The 21096-nt window shown below is 39.6% G+C and overlaps 2 protein-coding genes across 2 annotated transcripts in view; both read left to right on the plus strand.

The window, feature by feature from the left end:
- Window positions 1–21096, plus strand: part of SLC41A2 (solute carrier family 41 member 2) — a 206358-nt gene that overhangs the window by 15007 nt on the left and 170255 nt on the right. The window lies entirely within an intron of this gene.
- Window positions 1–21096, plus strand: part of ALDH1L2 (aldehyde dehydrogenase 1 family member L2) — a 45993-nt gene that overhangs the window by 3447 nt on the left and 21450 nt on the right. The window contains exons 2-13 of the mRNA XM_036891193.2: window positions 6049–6193; window positions 6834–7068; window positions 8740–8905; window positions 10568–10669; window positions 10864–10953; window positions 12604–12738; window positions 13868–13993; window positions 14550–14641; window positions 16298–16445; window positions 18550–18669; window positions 19263–19390; window positions 20843–20993. Coding sequence (XP_036747088.2) covers window positions 6049–6193; window positions 6834–7068; window positions 8740–8905; window positions 10568–10669; window positions 10864–10953; window positions 12604–12738; window positions 13868–13993; window positions 14550–14641; window positions 16298–16445; window positions 18550–18669; window positions 19263–19390; window positions 20843–20993 — 1638 coding nt within the window. The remainder of the gene's footprint in view (window positions 1–6048; window positions 6194–6833; window positions 7069–8739; window positions 8906–10567; window positions 10670–10863; window positions 10954–12603; window positions 12739–13867; window positions 13994–14549; window positions 14642–16297; window positions 16446–18549; window positions 18670–19262; window positions 19391–20842; window positions 20994–21096) is intronic.

Here is a 21096-nt window from a genome sequence, read left to right on the forward strand (position 1 = left end):
AAAAATCATAGTGTTTGACAATACTGTGTGTTGACAGGGATAAGAAAACAGTTCCTCAAATACTCGAGAAGCCAATTTGATGCTATCCATTAAAATTTAAGTTTAAAAATGATCCTACACTTTCATTTGTGGGTATCTACCTGAGAAAAACACATTCACATGGGCATAGGAGGCATGTACAAGAATAGTCATTGGGGGGTATTTGTGATAATGACGTGTCAAAAGCCAAAATATCCCTCAATAGGGAAATGACCAAATAAACAGTCATAGTTAAACTATGGACTGTTGTATAGCACTTTTAAAGAAAGAATGCTATGTGCTGAGAAGGATAGTTATGGAACATTACACATATTATTTCATCTGTATTATTTTTAAAAACAAAATAATATTTTATGTGTATATTTCCAGTATATAGTGCCTAAAAAAAATCTGTAGGATGTACACCAAACTATAAATAGCAGTTTTCTCTATGCAGGGTAGAGGGGACCTGGACTGGGAATGGTAGTCAGCAGGGACTCCAGTCTTATCTGTGATCATTTCTTTTTTAATAAAGAAATTGCGTGTCTATGTTATATGTGTAATTAAAAATTAATTTTAAAAATTCTATTCAGTTAGAATATTGTAGTTATTCTGCACAGAATCCTGCTTTTCTAGCATGCATGGAGTATGTCCTTCTCTGAATCCAGCCCTTTGGACTGTTTACCCCTTCACTCAAAGTCTTTGAAACATTCTCTGGTTATCAGCCTCATCCAGTTTTCAAGTGCTAAGCATCTCCATATGGCCTTGCCTGCTAGTCACAATTGTGTTGATATCCCTCTTTTTAAAATCTTTTTTCCTTTTTATGATGAAAAAAAAAGTTGGCCATTTAGCCAAGAAATTTCTCATTAATACATTCTTTATCTGATTATGCAATAGGAAAATCAAGTTTCACAAGTTGATGTTTATGATGGTGTCTTAAATCTTGGTTGAATCTTGCACAGATTTACCTCTAAGCAAAGAGTAATTGTTGCTTCTGACTATTAGTATGAGAGTTTGTTGTAATAGTAGTGTGGGCTTTTACACTAATCCCTACATCCTGTGAATATACCGAAGGTGAATTATTAGGTCAGCTTTTATTTTCACTGTCTATCTGCTCAATTCTCAAGCATGGGTGCCCACCGGAAGTCATTTTGAGCATCACCTGCATCTGCTGTTAACATAGAAATAAGACCGTATCATATCACTCTTCTGCTGAAAGTCATTCAGTAGATCTCACTGTCTTCACAACAAGGTCCAAATTATTTGACGTAGACAAGGCCCTCCATAATGGGTCTCTTCTCTCTCCCTAGAGTGTCATTTGCTGTCCCTCCCTGACTTGCTGTATATTTATTTACCCACTCATTTATTTCTTCAAAAACTTTGCTTCCTCCATCTGGAACTTTCCAAGGAACTTCCATAATTTCAACCTTCTCTTGGCCACTCTCAAGATGAGCCCCCTAAGATTTCGTTAAGGAGTTCTCTTCTTGGGACATCTCCTTTCTGGACCCACACTGAGTCCTCCTGTCCTATCCCTCTGATGCCAATATGGCTGTACTTGCGTGTTTTCCAAACTAACCTGCGAACACTGGAGTGAAGACAGGGGCCACGTCTGTGTGCCTTTAGTGTAAACACTGTGTCCCAAAGAAAAACACTTACAGAGGCCAAACAGGTAGCTGTGGCTATGAGGGATGTAGATGGTGGTTGATAAACCTCTTTAGAAGTCAGAGATTCAACCTACTAACGTGAAGCCTCCTTAAGATTTTATCATTGTACTTTTACAAATGCTCTGTGGGTCACTCTTGCCAGGCAACTGATTTGGAACCCCTTCATATACAATGCCCAGAGCATGGTAAATGTTCAAAATATACTCATTGAACAAATCTGGCACACTGTCAGGCATGATTTGGGGTGATATGTCGAATGCTACTTGAAGTGTTAGGCATCTCACTGTCACAGAAAAATGGACTTCATTTTATTCTTTTGTGGAAAGATCCTTCATGTAAAAGGGTCATTTCTTAATAATTCCTAATGCCAATAGCTTTGGCCTGATTTTGTATACTCTGCTCAAATCTTTCTATTAAGGTAGCTTTTGGTTCACAAAAAGGCTTCAGGGCAGGGCAGGCTCAGCTCAGTGCCTTTTAAGTTTTCTATAGAAGACATTGTATATATATATTTTTTAATCCTTGGAGCATAATCAGAGTCCATATTAACTTGCTTCCTGAAGAATTCCACCAGAATGTGGATAGCCTGGAATGTTCTATTTGATAGTTTAAAAAAGCAGAAGCTCTTTTTTGTACAAAAGTCTCTTGTACTGCAGAACGTCATCTCTAGAGGACGCTAAGATAACAGCACTTACCACCCAGATTTAGAAATGCAGCAGGTCATTTTATGGTCCCCTCTTCTATATGTCAGGCACCTACAGTGCCTTAAAGAATGTTCTCTGGTCACCAGTCTCACCCTACAAATGAATAGTGCTGTCTCCCATAGCAGGACCACCATGTACTCCCTGAGAGAGTCTGATGGAACTGTGTCTCACAATTGAATTGTCAATCTATTGCCATATTTTTCTTTTTTTTTAAACAAGGGGAGGGACCTTCAACATAGGAAAGCTGTAGAAGCATATTCACTGAAGTGAGATGGATCTGCGTTTGAATCCTGCCTCTGCTCCTTAGTAGCCCTATCCATGGGGAGATTCCTTAATTTCTCTGAACCCTGTTCTTTCATTTGTAAAATGGGTTACTGTGAAGTTTGAAGACATGTAATAAGCATTTGGTATAACTTTTTTTTGAATTAGTGAAAACGGCTCAGTATAGTGCCAGGTTCATGGTACCTTCCCAGTAGAAAAGATCCATCATCATAATTTTTATTTACTTAGGTATTTCCTGTGGCAAAACAGTTAACATTTATTGAGCATTTACTGTTGTCACGCACTGTACTAATACATCACACATGCTTTACCCCACTAAATCCTTGTATCAGCCTTATGAGAGAGGTACTATTATTATTCAGACTTAAATTTCTGAGGCCTGGCTCAGCTTAGTTTTTTAGAAAAGTGGTGGGCATGGGTATGCTTGCAAGTAACTAGACTTAGAATTTCAGGGCCGCTTAGTAGCTATTTGACTCCAGGCTGTACCTTAACTGCTGTGTTTTAATTTCTTCATCTGTAAAAAGGCTTAATAATGCCTGTCTCCAGGAGTCATTGAGCAATCAAAATGAGGTAATATATATGAAATACTTGGCACATACTAGGATCTTGTTAAGATGTTTGCTATTATTTCCTCCCCTTCTTCCTCACCCAAACTCCCCAGGGCAGAATCTTTCACACAGTGGGCAAACACACACCCTCCCTACAGCAGAGGTTCTCAGATTTCAGTGTGCCTGCAAGTCAGTGAAGAGCTTGTGAAAATGCTGCTTCCTGGGCCTGAGAGTCTGACTCAGTAGATCTGTGGCGAGGCCCAGGAATCCACATTTTTAGCATCCTCCCATTTGATTTTGCCAACAAGGGGAGTCGGTCCTCAGATCACACTTGGCAAAATAAGCCTATCCCTGTCCGAGTTTTTGTAATCATGCTAAGTCTTTATAGACATGCTTACAGGCATAAAATCTGAACCTTTCTCCATGTTAGAAACTCACCTGTGTAGAATTAAACGCAGAAAGTGTTTCTGTGGAAGTGGTATTTCCAAACACATTGACATGGTATCTTGAAACCCTGCCCCTCTAGGGGAGTACCGAATCCGGAATTGCACTGCAAATAGCCAGGCAGAACCTGAACTAGCACCTTACATTTGAGCCTGCTTACCCTCCTGGCTCTTGTGTGTCTTAAGAATAGTATTTTAGAAGTCTTAAAATATCTGGTGTTGATAGTGGAATGCCGTATAGCCAAATTTTGTAAGATAGCCAACATGTCGGTTCTGTTTCAAGAGACAACATTACTTATAGGATTTGAAGATAGACTATTTACAGAAAATTTTGATTTTTAGGCGAGGAAATGAAATCATCATGCATTATCTCTAGGCAAACTGTCTTTTAATCTGTATGTGTGTCTGTTAGATTTTGAAGTTCTAGGCTCTTCTGGGATAGAAACTTTGGCCTGGGAAAGGATTTTTAAACTAAAACATTAATTGTTTAATTATCAGATCCATTACAAGGAAGGTGTGAATGCCTAAAAAGGAATGCCATCTATGCCCTTAATGAAATGGGAAAAGGGAAAATTAACTTACCTCATAATTACATTTTCACAGTGAGGCTTTACTAAATTACAGTGACTTTCTAGAACATTAAAGAATCCCATATAGATTAAAGGAAAAAACTCTAAATCCAGATTCTGTGGAGCCATATTCTGACATGGAGGGATGAAAGGTAGAAAGAGTTCTGGGTTGCTGGGACTAGTCTGCTACCAGGACAGGAAGCACATAGGAAGTCATGACCTCTAATTACGGTCTCTGCACCCACCACCCTGCCCCAGACTGCCTCACCTGACCGCTTTTCATCACTGTCTTAACAGTCATGTCAACGTATTGCCTTAGGCTTTGTGGAAATGTTCCATTTTGGGAGAATTTGCTGAAGGGGTAATTGCTTAAACTTAAAGACTGTTCTTGAAAACTTCCTCTCCTCCAGTGGTACTCTTATCTTTGTGATATTTATATTTTTTGATAATCGCTGTATTTTTGTGCATCAGTATTAATTTTCTTTAAAGAGATGGGTGGTAGTAGTTCATTTTGATGATTTTGTCTTTAAGTAGATACATGGAATTTGGCATCAGACAGACCTGAATTCAAACCCCAACTCTCCCACTTTTTGGCCAGGATGACCTTAGGAATATGCATTTCTACACTTCAGTTTCTTCATTCATAAAATGGTACAAAATGAGGGATAGTAAAACAGGATCATTATGAGGATTGAATGAAATGAAACAGTGTGCAGGCCTTAATTCTTTATCTGAAACCTGTGGGGCCAAATGTCTTTTGGGGTTCAGAATTATTTGCATTTCAGGAAATTAATATGGTACATAGATTCATATTCATATGATACAATTCAAATTAGGGTCTGGAAGAGTATCTGTAATAAAACACATTGATTTTTCTGCAGTGAAACATATGAATACTCATATAGTCTTTTTAAATACTATAAGTAGCATTAAGTCAATTCAGGTCAGGTTTGAAGCCAAATGAGTTTGTGCAAACTCAAAAAGAAACCTATCTATAAAGAACATTCTACTAGATCAAACCAGGTTATGAAGTCAAGTGAATTTGGGCCACTTACCAAGGATTTTGGAATTCTGGATTATATGAGAAAACATAGAACAGTGTCTATTATATACCATAACCTCTAAAACATTAAAGCTTTTACTTAAGCAGCACTTTGTGTCAGACACTGCATTAAGCATATTTCGTATTAAGTCATCGCCTTCACTCAAAATCATGTGAGACTGGTGTTACTATTATTCCCATTTTCTGGATGAGAGGGGGAAAAAAGTCAAACAGAAGTTAGTTACTTGCAAAAGGCCACACAATTAAGGGGTGGCACTAAGTTTTGACTTCATATAGTCTAGTTCTATGTTCTGCTTTTGGTTCCTATGTTAATACTGATGTTAGCTCTTGGCCTCTTTTGGAGGTAAGAGGTGAGTCCAGTTTTTATTTCTATATTGCATGAGCATGAAAGCATTGTCATGCTGAAGTAGGTCTTGCTCAGAGTTAAATTCCCTTTAACTGTGAAACTCACATTTATTTGTTAACCTCTGACCTCATTTCACCAAGGAGTTGAAGTGGCCTATAAAAATATATGCAATCCTAAATATTATTAGGAATAATCAAGGGAACTAGAGCAAAAGGAGGAATACTTAGGTGGGAGATTATTTTCATGACTGTCTATACATACTGTAGTCTGAGTTTAATGTATGTGAATACAAATTTTATTTTGTAGATCTTTGAGTCTTTGTCCTCAAGTCATCTTGCGTGATTGAAAAAAGAATGATTATTCTCCATGTCTTCTAGCCATGCCAACAACTGTCATCATTAAACCGTTCCACAGGTTTATTTCCAAAACAAGCTGAAGTTAGCACTCATTGGTCAGAGCCTCTTTGGACAGGAAGTCTACAGCCATCTCCGCAAAGAGGGCCACCGAGTCGTGGGGGTCTTCACTGTTCCAGACAAGGACGGCAAGGCTGACCCACTGGGTGAGTGTATCTTGGAACAGCTGAACTCTGCACTGGCCATCCAGCTATCCAGCTCAGACTGCTTATCCCCCATGAGCATTTCTGTACTTCTACTTCTTTGCCACAGGCCCCAAAGACCCAGACTGCATGCCTACCCTCTGGGCTGTGCCACATCCACTCTGCCTATTGAAAGCCTTCTCTGGCCATGTCTCTTTGCAGAGTGCATACAGACTAAAAAACCCTTCCTTCTCTGTGGTGCCCAAGACAAAGGTGCAGGCCCCTATTGTATTAAAATTCTCTTAATCCCTGGTAATCACCAGGTCCATCAGAGGAATTTCCAGCCATGTGTTTTTCCTTAATTACACTTGTGACTTTCCAAAGATGCTCTGAGGCATCTAGAATAATGCCTGATGACAAGGTGCCAAGGGAAATGAGGGCCACATCCAATAACAGAAATTGAGGTGGGGACAAAAAGAATACATTTATCTCAGAAAATATTAAAATTTTAACAGGTCAAACCCTGGTCATAATCTGAACTGTTCTTCACCATGCTTTATTTGTTTCGTGAAGCTATAAAATTGCAGTATGTGAATCCATAGCAATATAAACTCATGGTTAAATTTTCTTTTTTAGTGAAAATAATGTTCTCTTTCATGCTCAGCTTTAGCTGCAGAGAAAGATGGGACCCCTGTGTTCAAGTTCCCCAGGTGGAGAGTCAAGGGCAAGACCATAAAGGAGGTGGCGGAGGCCTACAGATCTGTGGGCGCCGAGCTAAACGTGCTTCCCTTCTGCACACAGTTCATCCCGATGGATGTAATTGATAGCCCAAAGCATGGTTCTATCATTTATCACCCATCCATCCTCCCCAGGCACAGAGGAGCCTCTGCTATCAACTGGTGAGATTTTATTTATTTATTAATTTATTTCAGTGACAGAGAGAATTGGGCCTATTTCCATTGCCTATAATATTTCTAAATGCGCTTAAACAATTATGAGGTCCTAATCAATAGGTACTATTGAGCGAACTCCCTAGAGGTACTGTTTGCGCCAGAACAGCATTTCCCAAGAATAGTCTATGAAGTACTGGTTCCACTGGATATAACTAGGCATTGAGCAAACAAAGGTTCTACAGTTAGACAAGTATGGTTGCACTTAATTTGCTTTTCACAGGACTTCTTAGAACCTTTAATATGTGTTTTAGTGAGAACATCATAATCTCCTAGAGGGAATCTGAATACATAGTGTTCCCAGACATATTGACCATAGAAGTTTTTTTGCATAGAACATGTCATGTACATTTCAGAACATGCTGAGTTACCTGAAATTATTTTCTTCATTGTCTGCCTTTCCCATTCAATGTTAAGGCTCTTGAGGGAAGGGATTATAGTCTAACATCTTTTTGCTATATTCCCCAGTATCAAGAACAGTGCCTGGTTGTAACTATAGGCACCAAATACCATAGGTACCCTTTTGTACCTTCTCTCCTTTACCTGTACATCTCCCTGATACTCCCTGATATCTCTCGCTGTCAAGTTATTAAATAGGCAGAAAATCTACACTTGGTTTAAATGTGATGAAAACATTTCATTGTACTTATAGTCTGATTACATGAATTTATTTATTTTGCCCTTGTAAATAGTACTCTAGTGATTTCTTTGCACTTAAACTTGTGTTTTTCTCACCTCATGTTGCTTCCATATGCAAAATCATTGGGTCAGAGTATATGAATATTTTCAAGGCTCTTGATAACATAATGTCAATTTGTTCCTCAATATTTATGAAAAGGGTGGTGAATTGATTGATTGATTGATTGATTGACTTGGGTCTTGCTGGATTAGTAGCTCCGAGAAGTAAAAATGATTTAGATCATGAGCATGGATGACCTACCACTTCATACTCTCTCAATACTGGCCTGCTCTTTGATATGCTTTTATACGTATTTGTCCACAGATCCAGTTTATTGTTAGTATTATAAGTTCCTATAGAGCCAACATTTTGTTTTAGGCTCAGGTTTGTAGAGCACATAATACAAAAAGCTGAATTAATCAACTGTCTTTTACTATCATTTATGTAGACAATCAAGAGCTAAGTCTAGCTGACACTTATAGCTGAATTACACAATCTAAACTGATGATCAGTTCTCATCTTCACATTGCACAAGTATCCTCTGTTTTATCTTCCATATCTTATTATGCTTAATCCAGGGTCAACTACAGTGTAGGAACTGTACCTAGGTGGGCAAAATTTCTTGAGCTGCAGAAGAAAGCTGACATGGGGAGTCGATGAATGGTAGTGATGTTGGACTCTAATGCCCTTTTGAGTGGACTATAAGTCATTAGTATGTGTTAACAAGAAAGACTACAGATTTGAGGGTGTATAAAATAGTAGTACTTTTGAGCATTGCTTTTTATGAGTATTGACATCTGGCTCTACTGTTAATTTCTCATGGTAGCTTCATTCACTGTCTACTTTCCATTGCAACTACTATTTTGTACTTTAATATCATTAATTCATCACTTTATGATATAGTAAACCAAGATTTTAAGCTGAAACTCTTCTTTTCACAGGACTCTAATAATGGGAGATAAGAAAGCTGGGTTTTCTGTTTTCTGGGCTGATGATGGTTTAGACACAGGACCTATCCTCCTTCAGAGGTCATGTGATGTCCAACACAATGATACAGTGGATACACTTTATAATCGATTTCTCTTTCCTGAGGGGATCAAAGCCATGGTCAGTATATTTCTGCAATCAAGAACAATTTAGTAAATCTTAAAATTCTGGAAATATTTTTCTTTTGTTGTGAATTGGCCAATATGAATTTTTACTAAAAATAAAAAGCTGAAAAACAAAACAAGATTTTATAGTTACCTAGAGGATGGCAAAATCTGACCTTTAAAATTACATGGTCTATGGACCTGACGTGTTCTTCTGATCAAATGGATGAACTAGCAATCAAACTGCTTCACTGATTTTGCCCAATACTTGAATTTCCAATCCTATTTATAACGACTGCTTGTAAAGAAGTGTACAGAATCTTAAGATATTTGGCTGTGCAATTTGGACTCCCTTCGAAAGTATTTGAAATCAGTCTATGTAGCAGGGTAAAATTTGGAATTATTTTACTAAAAAGCTTCAAGCGTGCACACAGCAAAGTAGAAATATATTAGCCTGTAAAAATATTTAAAGACAATTTCAGCGTCACTTCATTTTTTTCCCCAAGTTTGGTGTGGTAGAAGGGGCAACACAACGATGGATAGTGAGGTTATGTAAAGCTGCAGTTTTGATTTAGGGGGGAGGAGAGAAGTCCTTTGGTTGCATATTTGAATGATTAAGAGATTAGGGCTTTGTGTCAGGAAGACACCAAAGATCTCATTTTACTGCTTTTTTGTTGTATGACAACAGACAAGACACTTAGCTTCTTTAACCTTAATTTTCTTATCTAGTATTATGTGGATGATACTGCCTGACTTAGAGGGTTGTTGTGAAAATTAAGTGGCATTTGTGTAAAGCATCTGGTACACAGTAGGTGCTCAAGAATGATAATTATAATCAAAATAGTATTATGTGTGTTCTGTGGCATTTGCTCAAGCCCAGCTCCTGTACTTGATGATATTATGGCTGGAGATAAGTGTAATCAGTGAGCTGTCAACCAGCCCTGCCCCCCGGGGGGCTCCCTCCATGTGCTCTTTGGGAGGTGGTCAGCTGCTGTGGGTACTTAGAAATCTGAGAACTTGAACTCAGGTAGGCCTCCCAGTGAAGGGGAGAGGCTCTCAATTCGAGGCAAACATCAATCTGGCATGGGAAAGAATGCAGGACACACCCCAAAGGTAAATTCATGGGTAGACTATAACTTCTTAAAATTCTAGGTGTCCAAAGGTAGAAAGCAAGTTGAATGACATAAGTATAGCAATGTATTACTTTCTAGAATCCTCATGATGAGCAGAAATAACCCACAATGATTTATCTTATAGTTGTATTCTTAGAATTTCATTGTATCATCAAGGAGAGATTGAAATTTGTTTAAATGAGGGAGTCAGTTTTAAGAGTATAGGCTTGATATTAGCTTTAGGTAGATCTTGCTTCTGACACCTACAAGCTATCTCTGTGATCCTGAGCTAGTTGCTTAACTTTTCTAAGCCTCCGTTTGCTCACCTGTAAAACAGGAATAATATTATTTACCTGGCAAGACTGGTGTGATGTCTGCAAGGGATATTTTATGTAAAGTAGCTAGCAAAGTGTTGGGCACATAGATGGACCTCAAGAAATGGTTATGATCATAGTCTGACTCTCTGGACAGGTGTGTATATAGCAATTCTGTTAAACAGAAATGTTAGTTAAACCGTGCCATTTCAGATCACTGGGTTGTAACATAGGTAACGTTTTTGGCTTTAGGTTGAAGCTGTCCAACTCATAGCCAATGGAAATGCTCCTCGTATTCCCCAGCCAGAAGAAGGAGCAACATACGAAGGTATCCAGAGAAAGGAAAATGCTGAGGTATTTATATTAACTCAGTAACACAGCTCAAGGTTCATGACCCTCTACCTTTAAGTAGTTCCCAATGTACCATTTCCTGGCCAAAAGGTAGATCTGCCCCACCTTTACTTCTGCCACTGCTAAGGAGACATGTTTCTATTGCCTTTGACACTTGCAGCATTAGAAGGTTCAGCCTGTGCTTTGTGCCTTTCTAGGTTTCTTGGGATCAGTCTGCTGAAGTTTTACACAACTGGATCCGAGGTCATGATAAAGTCCCTGGCGCCTGGACAGAGATAAATGGACAGGTATGTTCTAAGGACCAATTATCTTTTCTTCATGTTGCCTTTATAAGAGGTATATTACATATACTCTAGGCTTCCTCTGGTTCTTCTCTTGGTCATGAGGAAGGTCTGTGATTCTAGGTACACGTCAGCAGCTAAAAGAAAACCACCTGCTTTACTCAGCAAGTCTCGAGCATTGTAAGCATTACATGCCAGCATGTAAAGTAGACACGTGGCACAACCTCTGCTCTCAAGGGGCCTGCAGTTTCATGGAGACAACAGAGAAGTGAATGAGTACTCACAGTGCAGTGAGACAAATGCTGTGCTCGAGGCCCAGACTCAGGGGTGTTAGGAAAGGCTTCGTAGAAAAGCTGACCCATTTGCTTACATGTGGAGAAGAGGTCAATAGGGAGTGAATGAGTCATAGGTGAGGACCCAGAGATAGAAGAGTGTACTACGCAGTCTAGGACTGGCAGAAGAATTCAGGGGAGAGCCTAGGGTGTGAGGAGCAGGTGTGAGAGGCGTGGGAGGGAGGAGGGCAGGGGCAGGAGCAGGAACCACCTTCTAATCCCTGGGGAATCCACTCAGCTCAGGTTGTCAGTCCCATCTCTTCCAGGAGGCTTCCTGACCTCACGTGCCCAGCCTGATAGGGTTGTGTAGCCTTCCTCTCTGTTCCCACAATGCCCGCCGACCTCTGATACAGCATATTGTATGTTGTAAGGGTTTTTAAAAAACTGTTTATCCCTCCTCCCCCACTAGACTGTGAACCCCTTAGGGGCAAGGCACCATGTTACTGCCTTCATCATCTCTGCCCTGGAGCCGGGTTCTTAGTATGTATTAGGTGCTAATAAAAATGTGCGTGATGAAGGACCAAGAAAGGAAGATTAGTGCAGTGGTTAAGAGTGTGGGACCTGAGGCCAAAATGTTTCCATTAAAATTCTGACTCTGCTCTTTGCTGTGTAACCTTGGGTGGTTTACTTAACCACTGGGTGCCTTGGGTTCCTTATTTTAAAATGGGAATAATAATAATGTCCCCTCTATAGGTTTTGGATTATTGTGAAGATTAAATGAGTTAAAAACTGATAATTTTAAGTTTCATAATTTGGCATAGAATAAGTATTCTGGCATAGAATAAGTATTCAATAAATGTTAACTATCATAGTGCTCAAAAAACGATAGGTTATAATCAAAGAATTATAAAAACAAATCGATCAGTATCAAGTTTTCTTGGTTACAGTCTGGACCCACTCCTGGTTCCATGAACTCACAAAACGCCTTCTACTTCCATCAGTAATCCCACTGCGTTGTAATAGTCTGTTTACGACTTTGCATCTGCCTACTGACCCCCACCAACACCTCCCCTCCCCTTGAAAATCCTACGTTCAGACAAGTCTGTGAGAGCTTTTCATCTCATTGACATTTTTATCAATATAAATAAATGATAAATGTGGACTCATCTGGATATGGGGCATTTTTGAAACCATTCATACATTCATAGACTGTCTCTTGCTTTGTCATTTCTACAGATGCTTGATACAGTCTCTCATACTGAGGTGTTCTGGGTTGATCATAAAGGACAGTTCCAACTTTTCTGCAGGGAGGGCTGCTAGCACACACCCCTGTTTGTAAGGGTGACTTCCTCATTGCACAATCTGGGTTTGATCTTCTTCTTAGATGGTCACACTCTACGGCTCATCATTACTGAGCAGCTCTGTGCCTCCTGGAGAACCACTGGAAATCGAAGGCGCCAAGAAGCCTGGTCTTGTTACCAAAAATGGACTTGTTCTTTTTGGTAATGATGGAAAAGCAGTGAGTGTTCGATATGATCACCTAAGAAATAACTTCTTTGATTATCTTCTGTAACCCAAGCTATTAAGGGAGTATCTTTCACAAGGTAATCTGGCTCTGCAGTGGAATACAGGAGGGTCAAGATATCTGTGCCCCATTCCTCTCTGGGGATGAGCTGGCTGTACACGGGTGGATAACAAGGCTCCCCAGGATGGGCCCCAAGGACGGCCGTAGTCTGCTTTGTGATACGGTAGAAAGAGTTTGGAATTTCATCAGGAACAGGATGTGAATGACTGTTCTGCTACTTACTGTTCTTGGGTACCTCTTCCCCCTGATCTCAGTCTCCGCATTTATAAAGCAGAGAGCAATCCCATCTGCCTGCCTGCCTTCCCACTGCCGGAGGCAAGGAGGATAAATGAGACAGATGTGACCCTCTTTAGAAGCTCCTTGCCTCTCCCTCGCAGGCAGGGACCCCTCCCACACTGCCTGTGCTTGGGAGTGTGGGGTCTGGGCCTCGGTGGGCTCCTGGGCAGCTTCCCAGTGAAGAAAGCAAAAGGGAATTTGCTGCTTACATGTACTTCCGGTAGCTTGCAGGACAGATCAGTTATTAAGGCTTCAGGGTCCCGTTAGTTCTGGGTTGTAACGCTCTGGTCCTTACTGGCTGTGTGGCAATTAGCAATTAGTTAGCTCATTGAGCCTCCATTTCCTCATCAGTGCACAGAAATAACAATGGCCCCTGCTTCCAGTAGGATTTATAAGATCAAATAAGATACTTTGTCACATGCATGCTTAGCCCTGTGCACGCCACTGTGTAAGTCTTCAGATGGGGGCAGTAGCAGCAGGAGCCGGAGCGGCAGCGGTTATAGGAAGTTTTAGTCCAAATACCCACATCCGAATGTCAAATTTTCAAGGGCTGATTATCTATTTTGAGATGTATCTACCCCTACACTTAACTTTCCCCTTTCTGCTGCCATTATTAAAATACCATTTCAGCCCTTGTACACCTAATGGAGAGAGCTTTGAGTTCATAGTTTTGTATTTGCCATATAAGCTGGTCCTTATGTTCATGTAAAGTGTGATTTCCTACCCTGCTACCTCACTTTTGAATTGTCCGAATTCCTCAATTCGTCGGTTTTGTTGCAATCTGTAGCTGATGGTGAGAAATCTGCAGTTTGAAGATGGGAAAATGATTCCTGCCTCTCAGTACTTTTCAGCAGGTGAGACTTGCACGGTAGAACTTACAGCCGAAGAGGTGAAGGTGGCAGAGACCATCAAGGTGAGCGCGTGGTGTCCTTAATATTACTCTTGCCTTGGAAAACGGAAACATTTTTGTATCCAGCAGTCCTCAACGTAGTGGGGATGGAAATTTACTTTTTTGATTAGCTGCGATAGGAAATCAACCCCAAAGTATATATGCAAATTTATTTCTCACTCGTGAAATAATCCAAGGCAGTTCTAGGTTGGCATGGGGGCTGGAGGTGAAGCTGGATCATGAGGATTAGGGGTAGAGTCACTCAGGGACCCAGCCTCTGCTATCTTCAAGGTCACTGGGGGTCATCTCCACTGCAGACAGCCAGGAAGGACAAGAGAGCACAGAGAAGTATGTGAGGGAGACTCCTCCCGGGCCAAGACCACTAGTGCAGGTACTTCTGCTCATACTCATTGGCCAGACGTCAGTCACATGGCTGCATCTAACTCAGAGAGATGCTGAGGAATGTAGTCAAGCCATGTATCCAAGATGAAGAAGAAATAGGTTTGTTGAGGAGCTAGCCAGTCTCTGCCACTGTGTTCCTCATGGCACTTCCCTCGTCAAAGTTACCCTTGTTGTGTAGGTCATCTGGGCTGGAATTTTAAGCAACATCCCTGTTATCGAAGACTCAACAGACTTCTTTAAATCCGGAGCAAGCTCAATGGATGTTGTCAGGTAAAACCACCGCCATACCGACTCACACCCGAGCACTAGGCATTTTGACTTTGACTTTGAAAATCAAATCCAAATCCCTTGTTCTCAATGTTACCTCTCTTGCATATCCATCTACTTACTGTATTTCTCTTTTCTTCATCTGTTTTGGTTTGTTTCCATGATCAAACATATATATATTCGTTCCCTTCTCTTTGTTACTAACCAGGAGTTGTTTTCATATCTCCGAAATACCTAGAAAACCAACTCTTCTAATTGTTAATTTCTTTGAAGATTTGTGCTCACATTTCTGAGCTGATTTTCCTCCAATATGACACTGGAATTGGGAAGCTCTGGGTGAGAATGTTAATCAGGAATTTCTGCTATAGTCTGATCGAGGAGGGTACCTGACATTGATCACACTACCCCCACAAATATTTTTTCCTACCCCCCAAACTACTACCCTGTAAGATATATCTAGAATGAGGATTATCAGGCTCCTACCAGGGATAATACCTTATAGTCAGAATTTCTCTCCAGAGGTTTGCAGCAAGGGGAAGGGGCCAGAACCCTAGAAAGCACTCACTAACTAAACAAGATAAAGAATGTTTAGTCCTCTTGTCATAGCCCCTCATGCTGGCAAAGCAAGTGTTCTTGATGAATATTCTGTTTATTTGTTTACTCACTTATTCAACAACATTTATTGAACATTTACTACATATCAGGACTAGTTTTAGCACTGGGAATATTGTTGTGAATGAGATAAAAGTTTCTTCATTCACAGAGCTTTTATTCCAGTAATCAAAATAGTCATTTCAAGAGCAAAGAATATTATCAGAAGCCAAGAGTAACAAACAATCTTCAAATAACAAATTTCTCAGCTATGATTTGTGAATTTCTAGAAAATTCTAGTATGCTCAGCTAAAGATTTCAATACTACTAATACTATTTTTTGCTAACAAGATACCCTTGCAAAAATTACCCATTTCCTGTTTGAGTGTCCAAATTACCGTAATCATTTGATGTTTATTCTCTCGAACTACCATCTCCTTTAGAGAATAAATGCCTGAACAACAACTGTGGTAATCTTCCTATACTGTAAGTGGCAGACCAGTGCTATTCAGGAAATGTCAAGTAACAGCTATAATTTGAAAAATCAACAGTGAAAAATGCAAAGATTAGAAAGGATTTCAAAAATTATATCCAGCATAGTTCTAGCTAGTACCTACATTAACCACATCAGACAAACAAATGTTTGTTTTATTCTTATACACGATTGAGAGAAAATACTCTACAGTATGACTATAGTTTCTCATAATCTGTACAGTTAAGACACTTCCTTTATTTCTTATTTCTTGTGTACCTTTGAAAGGAAAGGAACTGATTTTATGTGCCCCTATTGCCTTGCTTGCAAGTAAGTAAAATGGTTTTGCTTTGGTTTCTCTTTTTTTTTTTCAGTCATATACAAAGTTTAAAACAAACAAACAAAAATTGCCAATGTCCTTCGAGACAGCTTTTTAATTTTTTTCTCCAGTCCTATCAGTTTCTTTGATTAGTATCATAAAAGATCTCCTAGGATATAAATAGGCATGTGACATAAGTCTTACATCAAAGCTGTTTGACAAATACAGTCCCCCTAAACCCTTTAAAAATGTAACATGAGCTGGTTCTTACTTGAAGGCTGGTTGAAGAAATCAGACAGAAATGCGGTGGGCTTCAGCTACAGAATGAAGATGTCTATATGGCCACCAAGTTTGAAGACTTCATCCAAAAAGTCGTGAGGAAACTGAGAGGAGAAGATGAAGAGGCGGAGCTGGTAGTGGATCATGTAAGCTTCCACGCCGTTTACCCCCCGAGTCCACCCGATCCATGCACTAGGAGAGGACGCTGAGCCTTGCATTTGTTCCTTCCTACATTTATAACCTTTTCAGTGAAATAACGGTTTTTGAGATATAATTCAGATACTATAAAATTCATGCCTGTACAATGTACAGTTCAGTGGGTGTAAGTACAGTCGCAGAGCTGGGCAACCACCACCACTGCCTGACTGTGGAACATTTTTGTCCTCCCCAAACAAATCCCGTATCCATTGACAGTTATTCTTTGCTCTCCCACCCGCAGCCCCAGAAACCACTGATCTGCTTTCTGAATCTGTGGATTTCTTCATCTGTTTTGGTTTGTTTCCATGATCAAACACATATATTCATTCCCTTCTCTTTTGAGACATTTGTGCAATAGAATCATGTAATACATGGCCTTTTGCATCTGGCATCTTTTCCTTAGCATAATGTTTTGGGTTCATCCATATTGTAATGTGTACCACTTCATCTTATTTCTGGACAATAATATTCCATTGTATGGATAGACCACATTGTGTTTATCCATTTCTCAGTTAATATACATTTAGGTTATTTCTGCTTTTTGGCTATTATGAATAATACAGCTATAAAAATTCATGTGTAAGCTATTTTTGAACATATGTTTTCAGTTCTCATGGCTAAATATTCAGAAGTGGAACTGATGAGTCATATGGTAATTTAACTTTTTGAGGAACTATGAAATTGTTTTCCAAAGCAGCTATACCACTTTCCATTTAACATTTTATAATTTATAAAACTCACCGCTCTTACAGATATTCAGCTGTTTGTCCTGAATAAATAGATTCTTTCAAGCCTTTGGGTAATTTTCTGAATAATTGAAAAGATTATTTTGACAACATTTTCTAACATTCTTGTTGCTATTATGAAGGAGCAGGTTTTCAGGGTTCCTTCATCTACTGTTTCAGAAGTTTTTAATAAAACTCAGGTAAACTCAGAAAGCAATTTAACCTCATCTGGTTAAGAACATACATTTTGAAGTCAGACCAACTTAAGTTTGAATCCAAGTAGCATTGCTTTCTAACTGTGTGATCATTGGCAAGTTACTTAGCATTTCTAAGCCTCAGTTTCCTCATATTTTAAATGGGACAATAATAATACCTACCTCATAGAATTGTTGGAAGAATCAAGTTAGATGATAGACGTAAATCACTTAGCTTACACCCAGAATGAGGAGCTTAGGAAAGTGGACTTATAAGCAGAGACTGGACACAGCAATTCAGGTGAACTTTCCTTTATTATATCCTCCATAAACATAATGGAAATATTTCATAGAGCATGAAGACTGTGGGACAAGATAAGATACCCTCTTCCTATTTTTCATTTGTTTTGTTCTTAAGCATCAGCCATTTCTCCATATGAAATGATTTTTGAATCATTAAATTTCCCTCTTAATACCTTGTACTGACATGAAATTTTATTCCAATAGTGCTCTTTCACGTATATTATCTCAATTATTCTTTATAATGACTGTATGAAGCAGGTTTCATTATCCTCATTTTATTGTTGATAAAAACTAAGGTTCATAGACATTAATAAGCTAACATAACATTTGCTTGCTGGCTAATGGCAGAGTATGAACTTAGGCAACACATATGTAAGACAAAGAGAAAATAGGGAGGAATTTAAGGAAAGAAAAGTTAAAATGACCCAGTGTAAAAAAAAAGGAAACCTATTGACAAAGGCAGTTTCAAAGATTTAAGTGAAAGCATGGGCTGTGCTGCATAGCTGTTGCCAAGAGGTGGTGCTGTTTTCATTGTCTCGAAGTCTGCGTTCACTTTCATCGTGTAAGGAAGAAAATCTGAGATCTTAGTAAGGCCCAGCCTAGGGTATTTTTCTGTCATTACATATGCTAACCTCCTGCCTCACTAGCCAAGCTGAGCATCATGAGGCCCAACCCTTACTTAGACTTGTCTCTCTGGACAGTAGGAACTAGAATCCCGTAGACTTAACTTCTCCTGATGCATTAGTGGTTAAGCTTCTTTATTGCTCAGTGGTAGTAAACGGGGAAGCACAGAAATCGATGGAATTTCTTAATATAATTATCTCTCTTAGGTTTTAAAGGAGGTCAATGAAATGAAAATAAAAATGCCTCATCAGTGTTTCATAAATGGACAGTTCACAGATGCTGATGATGGGAAGACTTATGACACAATCAACCCAACAGACGGATCTGTGAGTAATTATCTAGGGTGCATAGTCACCACCGCTTATGGATTGTTAATGTGTACACAGTTGTAAACTAGATGGTCTTAAGAGGTTACTTTATTCTGTCACTCTGCCTCCAAGCACTAATATAAATATACTTCATGCATTTCTTTCAATTATTCAATGCTGGTACTGGCCCCTGTTAATTATAGGAACCCATTTATAGAATGAATACTTATGATGAATTTAGACAGACAGCTATACCTCTACACATCAGAGGCACACCTCCACATAAAGCTATACGTGGATAAACTTTTCAGACCTTGAAAGCTCATGGCAAGAAGTCTAGCCTTCCTAAGGCACCAGAAGGAAGAGGTATGTTCTCCCTAAATGGGTCTTTCCATAGTGCAGTATGACAGGAGTATCAAATTTCAGGCTCAGAATTTTCATGTTAAAATTCTTCTCTACTGTATTACTGGGCATATTAATTTTCAATCATAACATTCTTTGGATTTTATAACACTCTATTTTTCCTATTAATATAATTTTGATTCCAAGAAGCCTATTTACATATCTCCATATAAATAACTTCTAGCCTATTCTTACTTATCTTAAAATAGACAATATGCAAAGTATCCTACTCTTCCTTGGTGGATGTTGACAAAGCAGTTGAAGCAGCAAAAAATGCTTTTGAAAATGGTGAATGGGGAAGAATGAATGCAAGAGAAAGAGGAAGATTGATGTACAGGTGTGTTTTTTTTTTAAACGGAAGTTTGGTACCTTTGGATATTGGCTAACAGTGCCAAGATTTTTAAACTTTCTTTTAGACATTCTAGTATGAGCTTGTTATAGAATATGTCTTTGTTACTTATGTCATGTAAAATCCCATATATGTGAGCTCCTGAATTTTGGATTACTGCTTGCGTCAGTCAGCATCCTGGAAGGAAAATAAGTTTCATCAAGAATTGTTGCAATGGATGCGGAGGTGGGCAAGGTAAAGGATAATGAAGTACCCAACCAAGGGTAGCAGTAGGGGAAGGCTGTCGCTACTCCAAGGTCTGAAGGGACAGAGGAAGGGGCTGTTACTAGAATCTGGCCAAATCTGTAGCTATAGAAGAAGACCACCCTACAGTGGTTCTTGGTGAAGAGACACAGCTGCTGCTAGAGTCAGGGAATTGAATCCCCAACCACTTTCTCCTCCAGTTCTCCAATCTCCTGGAGGTGCCACCTGTTGTCCTCTCATTTGTTAAGCCCAGAGAGAGACGGGAGCCAAGTCATATAGTCTAAAAAGTTCATCCTCCCGGGTCACGGAGCAGGGTGGAGAATGGAGACAGAGCCGCAAATGGAGACTATGCGGCTCTCTGTTGTCTTCAAAGACAAATTTTAAATCTACTTGTGTGCAGGGAGTAGGAGAGAGGAGAAAAAGGCTGAGACCTGGAAAGGGCACTGTCAGTTGGTAACTGAGTGTGCAAGAGCAATTAAATTCAAGGATAAATGCAGTGTTCTGTTTATCTAAAGCCACATAGCTGACCTTGGTCAAACCAGCTCTTAGAGCAGGAACTGAAAGAAACCCTGGGGGAGGGGGATTTCAAGCCCAACCATAAGAAAGTTAAAGGGAGGAAGGAAACCAAATGGTGGAGGTGAACACAAAAGATGAGTTTGGACTATTTCATGGTCATTAGACAGTCTCAGATTTATCTTCCTGAAGCAACTAGACACCAGATGGAAATCTACTGGGCTGCTATTATTCATTCTGTTTATTTCTATCTTGTCCTCTTCAGTTAGTCCTGGAAATATTTCTGTTCCAACCAGAAATCCTCAGGAGTTCATAGGTTCTCAAAGGGTGTGGGCTGTACGCTCTCATCTCCCTGTATATCCACGACCTGCCCACATTCCCGCTCTTTTCTGTCGTTGATTTCCCTGGATCACTGTGGCTCCATCACTCTTCTGCTTCTTATACATTTATCAGGCAAACTGCACAGGCTTCCAACACCTTCTGCCTCTCCTTTGTAACTCTTGGAACAAACTGTGAAATTATTTGTTGAACGTCTGTCTTCCCTGATGGACTATAGACTCTGTGAGGACAGAGACCTGGTCCATTATGTTCACCTCTGAGTTCTCAGCCCTTCAGTTGGTACCTTATACATAATTAGGCCTCAGTCAATATTTGCTGAATGAACTTCTTTCACTGACCATACAGACTTGCAGACTTACTGGAAGAAAACCAAGAGGAGCTGGCAACCATTGAAGCCCTCGATTCAGGGGCTGTCTATACTCTGGCCCTGAAGACTCACATTGGAATGTCTGTGCAAACATTCAGATATTTTGCTGGCTGGTGTGATAAAATTCAGGTAAATGCAAATGTTATTTGTCTCCAAGAAGAAAAGGGGAGACTATTTATTAGACTGTGAAGACACTGTTTAGAGCTATCTCTTATGTACATTTTATCATGTA

The sequence above is a fragment of the Manis pentadactyla genome, chromosome 10 (assembly GCF_030020395.1).
Source record: "Manis pentadactyla isolate mManPen7 chromosome 10, mManPen7.hap1, whole genome shotgun sequence".
NCBI classification, from domain to species: domain Eukaryota; kingdom Metazoa; phylum Chordata; class Mammalia; order Pholidota; family Manidae; genus Manis; species Manis pentadactyla.